At 35.0% G+C, this 14,492-nt stretch overlaps 1 protein-coding gene across 4 annotated transcripts in view; it reads right to left on the reverse strand.

Moving 5' to 3' along the window:
• The window catches only part of LOC140040934 (condensin-2 complex subunit G2-like), a 116,277-nt gene that overhangs the window by 2,837 nt on the left and 98,948 nt on the right, over positions 1–14,492 (reverse strand). For 3 of the 4 annotated variants that reach the window (XM_072087219.1, XM_072087217.1, XM_072087218.1), the window contains 22 exons: positions 13,832–13,958; positions 13,609–13,678; positions 12,968–13,055; positions 12,482–12,616; positions 11,743–11,837; positions 11,248–11,410; positions 10,032–10,124; positions 9,664–9,789; positions 9,332–9,511; positions 8,618–8,770; positions 8,123–8,345; positions 7,387–7,577; positions 6,847–6,924; positions 6,384–6,454; positions 4,850–4,991; positions 4,052–4,186; positions 3,155–3,307; positions 1,961–2,065; positions 1,542–1,655; positions 999–1,098; positions 592–764; positions 233–367 (listed from right to left, as the gene is read on the reverse strand). In XM_072087219.1, coding sequence (XP_071943320.1) covers positions 233–367; positions 592–764; positions 999–1,098; positions 1,542–1,655; positions 1,961–2,065; positions 3,155–3,307; positions 4,052–4,186; positions 4,850–4,991; positions 6,384–6,454; positions 6,847–6,924; positions 7,387–7,577; positions 8,123–8,345; positions 8,618–8,770; positions 9,332–9,511; positions 9,664–9,789; positions 10,032–10,124; positions 11,248–11,410; positions 11,743–11,837; positions 12,482–12,616; positions 12,968–13,055; positions 13,609–13,678; positions 13,832–13,958 — 2,850 coding nt within the window. The remainder of the gene's footprint in view (positions 1–232; positions 368–591; positions 765–998; positions 1,099–1,541; positions 1,656–1,960; positions 2,066–3,154; positions 3,308–4,051; positions 4,187–4,849; positions 4,992–6,383; positions 6,455–6,846; positions 6,925–7,386; positions 7,578–8,122; positions 8,346–8,617; positions 8,771–9,331; positions 9,512–9,663; positions 9,790–10,031; positions 10,125–11,247; positions 11,411–11,742; positions 11,838–12,481; positions 12,617–12,967; positions 13,056–13,608; positions 13,679–13,831; positions 13,959–14,492) is intronic. The other variant, XM_072087220.1, reaches the window with a different exon arrangement.

Consider the following 14,492-nt stretch of genomic DNA (forward strand, 5'->3'; position numbering starts at 1 on the left):
GTATGCTTAAATATGGTAGTGGTATGCTTAAATATGGTAGTGATATGCTTAAATATGGTAGTGATATGACATTATCATGTTCATATATGGGCACATCCAGTTTGTTTTGTCAAATAAAGTTTGATAGTGTAAACAGGGCTTTACTTGACTTGAGAGTTTCTGGTTACAACTGTGGACAGAGCTTATTCAGTACAATAATAACAATATTAAAAGCACATTTAATAATTTTTACCTCATGAACAATGCTGGTCAGTTCAGCGATAGTGGCGGCCATGATAGTAGCCAATACATGCTGGCAATTGTCAGGGTTGTTTCTGTGATAGCATATAAGAGTCTCCATTAATCCAGGTTTCACAGCGGACAGTATCTAAACAAGACAACATTAAAATAAATAATGATATTGATTATTATACAGTGTATATAAATTAAGGCATTGACAAACTAAAAATTGGCCAGTGAATTTGTGCTGATTGCTAGCTGCATAATGGGAGTATGTTTCCATACGTGACGGTGTTTGATTAAAAAAATGACAGCGCATTGATATACAAGAATGAACTATTATTATTGTTATATATGAATATTTATTCCGACCTTTTCAACATCTTCTTTTGCGTCTTTAATCTTCTGAGCCAGTAACTTTATAATATGCATAATCAGAAGAGGTATGATGTCATCCTCTCTAGCTTCATCATTGGATGTCATTAACTTTAGACACACCTGGTACAAAACCGACACTACTGAAGGCATTAACTCAACGGGAGGATCTGAAAATGCAAACAAAATTCTGCTAAAAAATCTGGAACCTGGATAAAGCTCTGTCTACACTATCAATCTTTATGTGACAAATGTGATGTGCCCATACATGGACATGATGGTGTCATATCACAACCATATTTGGGCATATCGCAATTTTTTTGTCAAACTAGTTTGATAGTGTAGACAAAGCTTCAGCTCAATTAAAAAAGTAAATTAAATACACTGTAACTGTATTGCATTACCTTTTTGTAAGATAATTGCCAGAAACCCAGCTGAATTCTTCGCAATTTCCACAGTAACTTGACCAACCATGAAGGCTTCTGTATTTACTGTCAGGAAGCACTGTAAATAAATATCATTTTTATGAAGTTTTCTTTTTTAGTTAAATTTTAATCAGCAACGTTGTTTATACCAATCTAATATTTGCCGGATGTATTTTCTACTATTTTTAACTTCTTATTTTAAGTGTTTTATATTTGTTGTTGTGGGATGTTTGTTACATTCTGATGTATTTTATTTGAAATAAAGGATGATTTTATAAAATATATTAGTATAGTTTATCTAAAAATAATACCATAACCCTGTATCTCCCTATTAGCTTAAAAAACTACACTATCAAACTAGTTTGACAGAAAAAAGTGTAATGTGCCCAAATATGAGTGATATACCCAAATATGGTAGTGATATGACATCATCATGTCCATATATGGTCACATCACATTAACACAGATGTAAATTTGAAAACAGCTCCAATACATTACTTAAAATTACTCCAAACATCATACCTTAACCCATCGACACTGTGTTGAGTGAAATGTGATTGGTTCGGAGAAAATATCAACCGCAGTCATGAATGAGGTCAAAAATTCACCACACAAGTCTCTATCAGTTTCAGTCTTCTATATTCAATAAAAAATATATTTTAAATATTTACTTTTTTTATCTTATTTATTTATTCATTTTGACAGGTGTGTGTGTAATTCATAGCTTTATATAAGAGTTACTTAGTTAATGTCATAATATCTCTAAAGCTCTGTCTACTCTATCAAATCATTTTGACAAAAAAAATGTGATGTGCCCATATATGGTAGTGATATGCTTAAATAAGGTAGTGATATGACATCATCATGTCCATATAAGGGCACATCAATATTTGTTGGTAGTGTAGACAGAGCTTTAAATGAAGTTGTACGGTTGATCATACCTGCTCAGCTTGAATATGCATCAATGTTTTACAGTATGAGTAAATGACTTGTTCCAAAACAGCTTCCATGTCTTTATTCATAGGTTTGTCCATCTGAATAGATTCCTTAAAAATAAAAGTACTTTTATTGTAGAGTATCTACAACAATAGAGACTTTACGAAACATGAAGGGAAGCCACAGGATGGTGCTCATAAATAATTTATGCATGAGCTTTAACAAAGTTGGCAGAGCTTAGTGTGAAATCCTGTCGTCTTAACTTTTTGAGGACGATCAAGTTGCAATTTTCTCGTTTACGGAGAACAACTAGAAATAATGTGTATATAACCTTTAATATACAGTTCAAATTACACTTAAACGTGGAATTTTCAAAACTCTAATAATATTTAGAGCGTCCCGCGTCACAAGAAAGGGGAGGGCTCGGAGAGATAAACTGCCGGTCGTCATCTTCGCGCAAGGGTGTGTAACTAATAAAATGTTGACTGTATATGATTTTACGCTCTAGCGAACACATTCGTTGTCCTCCCCTAACCGTCGTGTTTCGAAAAAGTCCCTAATAGCAGACCTTGTCATAACATAACCTGAACTAGAGATTGATTGATTGAAATATATATTTATACTGGGTAACCTCTTCAGTCAATGACTGGTCTCCCAGAGGGCCCAGTTGGTGATCAGTGGCTGTGATGTACTAATACACCGGGGTAACCCCCTACTCGTCTCGAAAGATGTACTAGGTTCTTTAAAGTGCACACGAGCCAGATGTGTACACTGGACCTACGGTTTATAGTCCTTATCCGAGAAGACTCGTTCTACCACCAGAACCATGGAGTGAGTGAGCCTCGAACCCCTGCCGTTGTTATGGCTAGGTAATTACGGTTCCACTGTCTTATTGTTATTGTTATCAACTGCAGGTCCACATGACTGCAAAGACTGACATTCTAGTTGTGCCAGAGGAAATCTGACATTGCCTCATATCACACTGACCCCTTCATTGCACTGGTCCACACTATCAAACTGAAGTTTGCTAGTGTGGACCATTTTGATTTTCTTTTGCTATGGATCATGTGAATTTTAAATCAAATATTTTTTTTCTTTTATATGTTTTCTTTTTCTTTTATAAATAATTTACTGTTTTACAATGTGTTCTCCTAAGGGGGGTGAATGAATTTGAAATTTACTGTACTTCAGTTTCTTACCATCAAAGTTTTTAGAGCTGACAACACCTGCATTAAGTTCGTCAAGTTTGCTTGCATCATGAATGCTCTCGTAGTCGGCTGACCTAACAACCAATTAAGTAGCCTCAATGCTACTTTACACTGTTCTATGCTTTCTTTCTCTTCGTCTTCATTCTTCAATAAATAAAATAATGACAAAACTAAATAAAATATATTGTACTATCCGAAAGGTGAAGTCGACCCTAAACCGTCTCGGCCAAAGTCAAGTCGGTCCCACATCAAATCGGCCTAACATCAACTAGGGGCCGACTGGGATCGAATTTCCCCCCAAAACCAGGCTCATAAGGAACAAACAGTCCTAAATACTTTTTACCATTAGAAAGACAATCTGTATACCAGACTTTCTAGAAAACCAGACAAAAGGTGTCCAGTTAGGCTGAGAGTTGACTGTATTGTGGTTTTAACTGAATGTGTTATAAACAGTTGGGAGCATAATAATTTGCAGGATGGACATTAAAACTATCAAATAAATGACGGCATTCTATTAAGGAATTTAAGATAATGATTTGTGAGGGCATGTGGCGCAGTTTGTTGGACGTTGAATTACTGAACGTGAGATTGTGGTTGGAATCCAACTCTCACTGCACTACTTGTATCCTTAGGCAAGACACTTTACTTACATTTGCCTCTCTCCACCCAGGTGTATAAAATGGGTACCGGTTAGATCAAGACACAACTTTGCGCGGATTACTAGCTGCATTATGGGAGTATGTTTCCATACGCGTTTGATCCAAAAAATGACAGGGGTAATAATGTGCAGCACATTGAGAGCTTGCTTATATGCGCTATATAAGAATGAACTATTATTATTATGGGCCACAAGGCCCGAGGAGGTTAGGTGAGGTAAAAAACACTAACAGCTTGTGTAATATCCATACTAGGATCGAATTCCGTTTCGTTCATCGTCGTTTCTTGTAGCAACGTGCAATTGACGTTCATCAGTTTCCTTCCTTTTCTCGTTTTATTGCTCTTGTTTCTCTGTTGGTATTGTGGCTATAATCAAATCAAAAATATATTCTTTGTCAGTTTGACGTTAGTTTAGATTTATGAATTCAGTATGCCAGGATTTAATATGGAGCTTTCAATGGAACTGTAAAAGCCAATTTACACAGATGAGCAGCAATGGTAATAAAAGAGAGAATATACGTTATTCCTTTTGACCATTTACATACAACACAGGATAGAATACAGATTCTACATTGGACAAGCTACATGGTTTTCAGCTTACCATTACCACTTGTCTATTTAAATTGTCCTTAAAGCTATTGCTGATCATTAGAGACCCTCAGAGAGAGGTTCACAAGACAAACATATACACAAGATGCTCTACATAAACAAAGTCTTATTACAAGTCTTTGGGAGTGGAGTAGTAATTTCGTCCTTAGAAAAAATCCTGACATGTGACGGGACTTGAACCCAGGACCCTTGGAGTGGTAGCCAAGCATCATAACCACTAAGCCACAACTGCACTGCAACCTACAAAGCTCTTTGTAAAGCAATAGTGATATTCTTAAGCCCTGTCTACACTATCAAACTAGTATGACAAAAAAAGTGTGATGTACCCAAATATGGTAGTGATATGACCAAATATGGTAGTAGTAGTATGACATCAGCATGTCCATATATGGGCACATTCACAAGGTTAAAAAAACAAACCTTAATGTTTTTTAGCCGCTGATGAATAATGTTAAGAATGTCCTCTCCCTTTCCCCAGCTAACAAGACATTCAAGAAGCGGAGCAATATCATTCATTGAGCTCTCAGAACTTATCAACTCTAATTTCTTCAGACAATTTTCTCTAAAATTAATGATAAAGAGCAAATATAAAAAACACACTAATTAGAACAACAAGAAAAAACAATCTTAAGTGCCAAAATTATTGAAAATAAGTTAGCACAGTTGGTAGTGTGACAGTAACAGGTTTTGAAAACCCAACCCCTAGAGCTCCGTCTACACTATCAAACTTTATGTGACAAACAAAACATGATGTGCCCACATATAATAATAATATCCTGGATTTATATAGCGCCTAATGTAATGAAACCTCTAAGCGCTGAACACTATTACCCCAGTCATTTTTTTTGGATCAAACACGTATGGAAACATACTTCCATAATGCAGCTAGTAATCAGCGCAAAGTTGTGTCTTGGTCTAACATGATGATGATGTCATATCACTACCATATTTGGGCACATCACACTTTCTTTGTCAAACTAGTTTGATAGTGTAGACAGAGCTTAATAACCCTTTTAACCTTTTGCTCCGGCAGTCACTCAATTATACATAAAGTACACACATTGATACGGTTTCGATCCAAGTCGGCCCTAAACCGTCTCGGCCAAAGTCAAGTCGGCCTCAAGTCAAGTCGGCCTCAAGTCAACTCGGCCTCAAGTCAACTCGGCCTCAAGTCAACTCGGCCTCACGTCAACTCGGCCAAAAAATAATCGGTCAACTCGGCCCCGTTAAAGTATGGAACGCAAAAAGTGCAAATGAAGGGGATTGATAAAATAATATTTCTTCAGAATTTTTTAACTATAAATAATTCTGACTTTTAATGAATATTAATATTTAGACAATAATATATTTAGCAAAAAAAATAGGAATGATTTCACCAACTTTCCTTTATTAATACGTTTAATAAAATTTCAAATTGCACAATTGAAAACAATTCGTAGCTGCGCCTCCCTGCGCCTTTGGCAGCTTTTTCGATATCTACAACTGCTACGTGTTTTCACTGACCGGGGGATTCCCCTTTTTTTTAAACGCAAATCATGGACAAAAACGATGTACAATCATTTTTTCTATGGCCAAATGGTGGAACGTAGGCCTCCGTCTTCGATTTACTAAAATGCGGTACCTGCACGTGTTTTTTTAACACGCGGGTACTTATATTCATATCGGCAATGAGTTCATTTTTTTATATGATAGCCTATTATTTAATTATATTTTTTTTTTATTCATTTTTTTTAAAGCGTGGATAGTAAGAATCATAATAATATTAAGCACTTTTTGCGTTCCATACTTTATTGTGGCCGAGTTGACCGATTAGTTTTTCGCCGAGTTGACGTGAGGCCGAGTTGACTTGGGGCCGAGTTGACTTGGGGCCGACTTGACTTGAGGCCGACTTGACTTTGGCCGAGACGGTTTAGGGCCGACTTGACCTGCACCCCCTTACCCCATTGATACTCACTTAATATCAGGTAAAGCCGAGCCAGGCAAGAAGCTGGCTAAATATAGAACCGCCTCTAATGATCGGCCACCCTGTGGTATAAGAAATTATAAAACCTATTTTAGTTCAACAGTAATAGCAAACATAAAGGTCTGTCTACACTATCAAACTTTATGTGACAAAAAAATTTCATGTGCTCATATATAGACATGATGATGTCATATCACTACCATATTTGGGCACATCACACTTTTTTTGTCAAACTAGTTTGATAGTGTAGACAGAGCTTAATAGTCTGCAGGACTATTTTTTTAAAGAGATTATTTATACAACAATCGTTCTCCTTTACCACGAAAAATAAGTAGGGTTATTATCAGTTATTGTTGGAAATGTTTATATTTTATAATAAACAATATGTTAAACTCGGAATTACTTTTTAACATTTTTAATAAATTGAACTTAAAATTTGTTTTTTATTCTTTACCTGAAAAACATCAATAAATAAGGGAACAGCCTTGCTGAATCGCTTCACTAACTTCTGTCGTACCTCAGTATGAGTTGTCTTAAATAAAATAAAATTAAAACTTTAAACGTCAAGCTAAAAATAACATTTATAGTTTTAGATATCATAGTAGTAGGCAAAGTATATGTCTTGAGGGTTAAGGAAATCACTAACAGCATTTATTTTAAGTTCACTTTTAATGGCCAGCATTTTGTTTTTCAAAATGGCTGCCATAAAGTACAGATTTTTGCTAATTTCTTAGCTCCTATACATAATGAAGCCATGGTTTTCGAAAAGTATATTTTGTTATGGTTACAGAATATAAATTCAGCATTCTCAAAGACTTAAAATTAGAAAGAAACATGAATATTAATGAATTAAGTAAACTTTAAAGAAATGTTGTATTGAAAAGTGCCAATAAATCGGAATCATGGAAGCAAAGACAGAGATGTCGGGAGGAATATCCAATCATTGATTGATTACTGATATCTAACTTACAACTTACTAAAACTTATAACTTACATTCAGTTGATGCTCTATATTTGTCCATATAATGACCATCACTTCCAGTAGGCCGTCTATGATGTCTTTATCAGCAAGGGTCAACACTTCTCCATCGTTCTCTTTCTCAACTTCATCTTCTGAATCAGAACTGTTCAATGACCTTTGTACACATCCAAAGACACACTGGCCAATCAGCAGAATGAACTTAGCTGTAAAGATGGTTTATTTTAGCATTATTTAACTGCAAGTTCAATTTGTACTTTTATTTAACAGTAACAGCACTACAAGCACTCAACAGGTAGCTATGGGCCATAGACCAAAACAAGGTTTATTTTAGCATTATTTAACTGCAAGTTCAATTTGTACTTTTATTTAACAGTAACAGCACTACACACACTCAAAAGGCAGCTATGGGCCATGATACCTCTAAAACATGCATTACAAGCACTCAAAAGAAAGCTATGGGCCATAATAGATCTAACACAAGCATGGATTTTCTTTATTTAATACAAGCTACAAGAGTAAGTATGAAAGTATAAAACATTGTGTCAGAATTCATTATTTAGTTAAGCTCTGTCTTCACTATCATGTGGCAACAAAATGTGATTTGCCCATGGACATGATGATGTCATATCACTACCATATTTGGACAATATATCACTACTATATTTGGGCACATCACACTTTTTTGTCAAACTAATTTGATAGTGTAGACAAAGCTTTACATTAGTTGAAAACAATTGGCCAGACATACCTGAATCAGCTGGTGACATGTGCTTTTGAGCATATCTGTAGAAAACTCTAGCAGCAGCAGGATTAGCCTGTACAAGAGCAATGCATCTGGTCAACTGGACCTCTCCAGCTTTGTCTAACGGCTGGAAAGAGTTGAAGAGAAGTTGCACGAGGCGTCTGACAATCGGAGCCGAATCCAATTCTAAACGCACCAGCAAATGTTCCACTGGGACTATTTCATTCACCTATCAAAAAAAAAATTATACATACCATACCTGTACCAAACAATATTGACTGTTAAGCTCTGTCTACACTATCAAACTAGTTTGACAAAAAAAATGTGCCCAAATATGGTAGTGGTATGCCAAAATATGGTACAGATATGACATCATTATGTCCATATATTGATAGTGTAGATATATTGTTTGATCCTGCCACATAATGTTTGATAGTGTAGATAGAGCTTTAAATTTCATTTATTGTCATGCGTAAAAAATAGCTTTAAAAAAAAACTAACCTTAATGTCACGAACACCCTTGACTTTGAGTATAAGATCGATGAAAGTAATGCGCACTTTCTCTGACGTATCGTGAATTAAAACACCTATCTGAGGCAGGAGACGCTTCATTAGGACATGGCTCAAACGGTTATCAAGAACGGAGGTCAAGCCCTGCAAAGAGACAGTAGTACTTGAAATTTTGATACGAATTGAAAACTAAAACATTTACTCTATTAAAAGTTTTTTATTTACTTTTATTATTAATAGACATATATATATATACATAAATCAAAGAGCTGCATAGGCAGGATATAGAAAAAAATCAAGATCAAATAAGTTAAAACTGCCTCAATATAGGTTATATATATATATTTATATATATAAATCATACTGTAAATTATAGAAACAGTGCTCATATTCGGAACATGATCTCATAATCGCGTCGAGCATAGCTCATTGGCGAAAGTTCCGTATTTTTTAGTTGTATGAAAAAATGTCTCTGGCTGGATTCGAACCTGCAACCTCTCGCTTACAGGGCGAGTATCATACCACTGTTTCTATAATTTACAGTATGATTTATATATAATTTACACAGTGCTACGCAACATTGATTTATATTTATATATATATATATACAGGCAGCCCAGGGCCTTGTGGGTCACATGGCGTGTCTGTCCCATATTATGTCTTATCGAACGGTCATTCAATAGTACTTTAATTGTGCAATCAAACCTTGTAAACAGCAGCTCTGACATCGGTAGAAGATACATCTCTAGCAAGATCCTGAACCAGCTTAGTAAGAAGATCTTCAGATGTTTTAAGAGGAATCAACTCCCAGAAAACGCTAATAATACGACAGATTCCAATGACACACGTGGTACGAACAACTACACACGGGTCATAAAGCAATTCCTGAGGCAAAAAACAATCATTGAATAAAGCACATGAATTGTTTTAAAATGACGATAATGTTATACGATACATGAGCTGGATCTGGGTTTGTGATAGCATTCACAAAGGAAGCTACAGACATAACTAGCCATTGAAAGTGTCTTTCTACTCACAGATAATATGTCAAACTGTTTTTGAAGCAAAATATCTCTTTCTTCATTTGTATGCTCTGGGTCCAGCAGCGGGAAAGTGTCCACTAATATAGCGATTGAATTTGCGCGTACCGTTCCATTTGCAACCTGACAAGTACAAATTCATGATTTCATATTTCACGGAAGCTACAGCTGACGAGTATAAGTCAGCTTAGATTCATGTCATTTGATGCTTAATAACAAGCCAGTTTTTCTAATTTCTTTTCTTTTATGTAAGGAAAATGCATGCTTATCTATTTATCATTGGTCGTTTTTGTCCTAGTGTAAATGGGCCTTAAATCCGTCTTCTATGCTTATTACCAAACAAGCTGAATAATATGGCTACTTACTTTGAGGGAACGCCATAGAATAGGGTTGTAGAGATTCAATAACATCTTATCCACTCCCTGATGAACTTTTTGTTTATGAAAACATCCAAGTATCTAGAAGAAAAACATCTATATTTATACGCATCTCTCTATGCTGACTAACTTTTGAGATGCGATTACATTGGAGTTGCCTCTCCAGTTAATAATATAATCTCTTTGAGTTGCCTCTCTAGTTCATTGTGTTTTTGGGTTTCCTCTCTAGTTCATTATATAACCTCATTGGGTTGCCTTTCTAGTTCACTATAAATATAATAAGCAATTTATGTATACATATTTTTTTCATTTACCAATATCGGTATTTATTTCATTTATAATTATCATGAAACTATTGAAATATAATGTAAATAATTTTTATAAAGAAGATGTTAGTTATGTTATTATACTGTAATTTTTTATCCTAAATTATATAATTATATATTCTAGGTTTATTTTTATTTTTTTAGTAATGTGTTTTGTTGTGGGTCCCTACGAGACAAGTTTTTAACTTCTAGAAGGGATCCATGATAATAATGACTACCAATTACTGCTTTATCTATGTTCACTTTAATATCTTTTTTCTATTTTGTATATATTCATTCATTATTATCTAAAAAAATATTATCTGAATTATCTGAATGAATAATCTCTTTGGGTTGCCTCTCTAGTTAATTATATAATCTCTTTGGGTTGCCTCTCTAGTTAATAATATAACCTCTTTGGGTTGCCTCTCTAGTTCATTATATAATATCTTTGGTTTGCCTCTCTAGTTAATAATATAACCTCTTTGGGTTGCCTCTCTAGTTCATTATATAATATCTTTGGGTTGCCTCTCTAGTTAATAATATAACCTCTTTGGGTTGCCTCTCTAGTTCATTATATAATATGTTTTGGTTGCCTCTCTAGGTCATTATATAATCTCTTTGAGTTGCCTCTCTAGTTCATTATGTCTTTGGGTTGCCTCCCTAGTTCATTATATAATCTCTTTGAGTTGCCTCTCTAGTTCATTATATAATCTCTTTGAGTTGCCTCTCTAGGTCATTATATAATCTCTTTGAGTTGCCTCTCCAGTTCATTATAATCTTTTTGGGTTGCCTCCCTAGTTTATTATATAATCTCTTGGGGTTGCCTATATAGTTCATTATATAATCTCTTTGAGTTGCCTCTCTAGTTCATTATATAATCTCTTTGGGTTACATACTTTTCTTAGTGTACTTGACATAGACCGTGTCCCTTCCCTGGATGCGTGCACAGCATGATGCATCAGGTCTTGAATACAATGTTGCTCAATTTTGTCAATGTAAGGCCCAGTAGCCAACTTCCATGCCTTGAAATACACATTGCCGTACCATTCAACCATTGGCCTAATAGAATACAGTAGTACATTTTGATGTTTAATTTACCTACCACATGTATCATTGTAATTTTTTCAGTAATTTGCCTTTGGGTCAATAGGGATATCGTTTAATTTGCGACGACCATCTTCGATTGAACTGACCTCGGTCGTCAACCTAGAAACCATCAAAACTGTGCTAAGGTGGGGAGTGAAGAAACACGTCCCAATATCCCCTCACACACAGTGAATGACATAACTTGGTCATTGGTCGTCAGAAATCGACAAACTCCCTATTACCTTAGAAACATTAATTGCGCTATATAAGATTACCATTATTATTATTATGTTTCCTATACATACTTTGGACAGGCTGGAACTTGGTTTTTGATAACCTTGTGAAGCTGTTCAATAAACTCCAAATTAAGCCCGAACAAATAGCTTAAGAATCTCTGACCCTACAAATACAAAACATTTTTAATTCATTCATCCATTCAAACGCTAAAGCTCTGTCTACACTATCAAACAAAGTATGCTGTGCCCAAATATGGTAGTGAAATGTCCAAATATGGTAGTGATATGACATCATCATGTCCATATATGGACACATCACATTTTTTTGTCACATAAAGTTTGATAGTGAAGACAGAACTTTATAGTAATGTGTGTATTAGGATGAAACCAAAATTTTTTTTATTTTATTTTATTTTATTTTTAAAACCAGAAACAACAGCAGAAACAAATCCGCCACTTACAGCTTGGTTTAACAGATACAAAACAATTACAACAACTCAGAAACACTTAAATTACGACGAAACCGATAAAGATTGGAATTAAAAATGTCAATATGGGGATGGGCCTGGACTAAACTATTATAATATAAACTTAATCTACTGATGTAACCACTTTTGAGAACATTGACTCTACAAAAGGGAACACAAAGGATACTATTGTTTCTTAAATTACGGGCGGGAACACGAATACCGAAATAGGAGATAAAGTTGCAGTCAAAAATAGAATGAAGACATTTAAAAAGAAAAATAAGATCACTATGCTATGCTATGCTATGCTATAATTTTGTACAATTGACAATAACATTTACTTCGTCGGGTTTTAGGAAAGTTGGACTTATAACACATCGTAGCAACAAGTTCTTTATGGTGGTACTGCTCTCGTCTGCATAGTCAATTTGAAGTAGGCTGGCACGTAAGGAATACACACGTTTTACGTCAGCAAGCTTAAATGAAAACACAAAATTTAGAGAGATTAATATTTTTCTTGTAAATCTGCCAGTTGCAAAATGAGGCAATGAAATAGGAACGAAGCAACATAAAATTTGTTGCAAAAGTATCAAATGTATACTGTATATCTTTTATATATTTTTTATATACTTTTATTGAAAAAACAGCACACTTGTACCAAATGGATAATTGCAGGTTACAATTACCGAAAAATGTTACATTAAAAATAAAAAACCATTATTGAAAACATTTATAGCCATTGAAAGTATCATTATACTGTGTGTGTAAGAGTGCAAAAATTGACATTTCACTATATTGGAATACGGTAATTAAATAATTATACTTACAGATGCATCTGGCTGAAGACTTTTAACAAGGAAGAACATGATTGTGTTGGCAACTAGAGCTTCTCTTCCTTCTAGTTCTTTTATCCACCTAATCAAAAAACATAAACTTAAAATGCTTTAGACACTCCTATTCATTAGAAATTCCTATTAAGGGAACACTTTTACAAGAAACAAACCAGGGGATATATTTTTATTTTTTATTTATTCAACTTTATTCAACAAGGATCGGGACCAACAGGTGGTAAACACCTCTAAAAGCTGTCCAGTCCCAATTGCACAGTGGCTGTGTGTGACAATGGCTGTGTTTGTGTGGACTAGTACACCGGGGTAGCCCCCCTACTCGTCTCGAAAGATGTACTAGGTTCTTTAAAGTGCACATGAGCTATGTGTACACTGGACCTACAGTTTATAGTCCTTATCCGAGAAGACTTGTTCTACCACTCGAACCCTTGCCAATGTTATGGCTGCGTAATTACGGTTCCACTGTCTTAAACGCTTGGCCACTTACTCACTCAATATACATAACACAACAGTCAACTCCAACTCATAGACCACCTCTAAATTCTACTGTTCAGTAATATTAAAGCAAATAGAAAATCAACAGTGTAATGGATTTGCATACTCTACTGAAATGTACATACCAAGTTTGACAAACTTTAGCGATGCTGGCTTGAAGGCTGATAGCCTTTTCTGGGAAATCGAGTAAAAGCTCTGCAAAAAACACAGATTAAATAAAAAATATATAAAGTATATTGCCCAATTGCAAAAGCACAACCGTAGGCTAATAAACATAGGATTATTATAGATTTATTGCCTTGGAAATATAATGTTTAACTGTTTTAAACATTGTAAATGTATACATACCATGTAGAGCTGTAATCGTTTGTAACATTTTATCTGGAATGATAATATTAGCTTGGTCCAAGACACAATCGGTAATTGTTAAAATATCCTGCAAACAGTGGAAAAGTATCTGAAGCTCTTCATCATCCTACAAAGAAATTTAATTTCATTTATTTATTTGACCAAAAGAAACAACAATAAAATCAGGTCAGGAAAAACATAAGTGACCTAGGCCACTATGACTCAATGAGTTAGTAATTCGTTCATACAAAATAAAAATATATAAATTGGTAATTATGAAAATCACCATTTACAATAAAAGTTTAACACAGGGCTGTAGCCATCAGTGGCATAACAGCTACGACAGCTCACTGACTAAATCAGAGGCCCTGAAGTTTATAGGGGCCCCTATAATTAAAATAATGTCGAAAAGGCTGAAAATGCCCAAAGCCTTAAGCGTTGGAGGTCCATATAGCGTCCTTAAACCAGGGGCCTCAGGCCTCTAAGTTACACCACTGCCACCAGTACAGTTGGTAAGGTTTCAACCTGACCACTTTTTCACAGAGAGGCCTTTGACAACCCTGTGGTCAGCACATAGGTTGTTCCCTTTTCTTGTTACCACCTCACCACTTTACTTCTCATGGCTACAGCACTGTAACATGTTTGAAATCACAAATACAAT

Source organism: Antedon mediterranea, chromosome 2 (assembly GCF_964355755.1).
Source record: "Antedon mediterranea chromosome 2, ecAntMedi1.1, whole genome shotgun sequence".
Lineage (NCBI taxonomy): Eukaryota > Metazoa > Echinodermata > Crinoidea > Comatulida > Antedonidae > Antedon > Antedon mediterranea.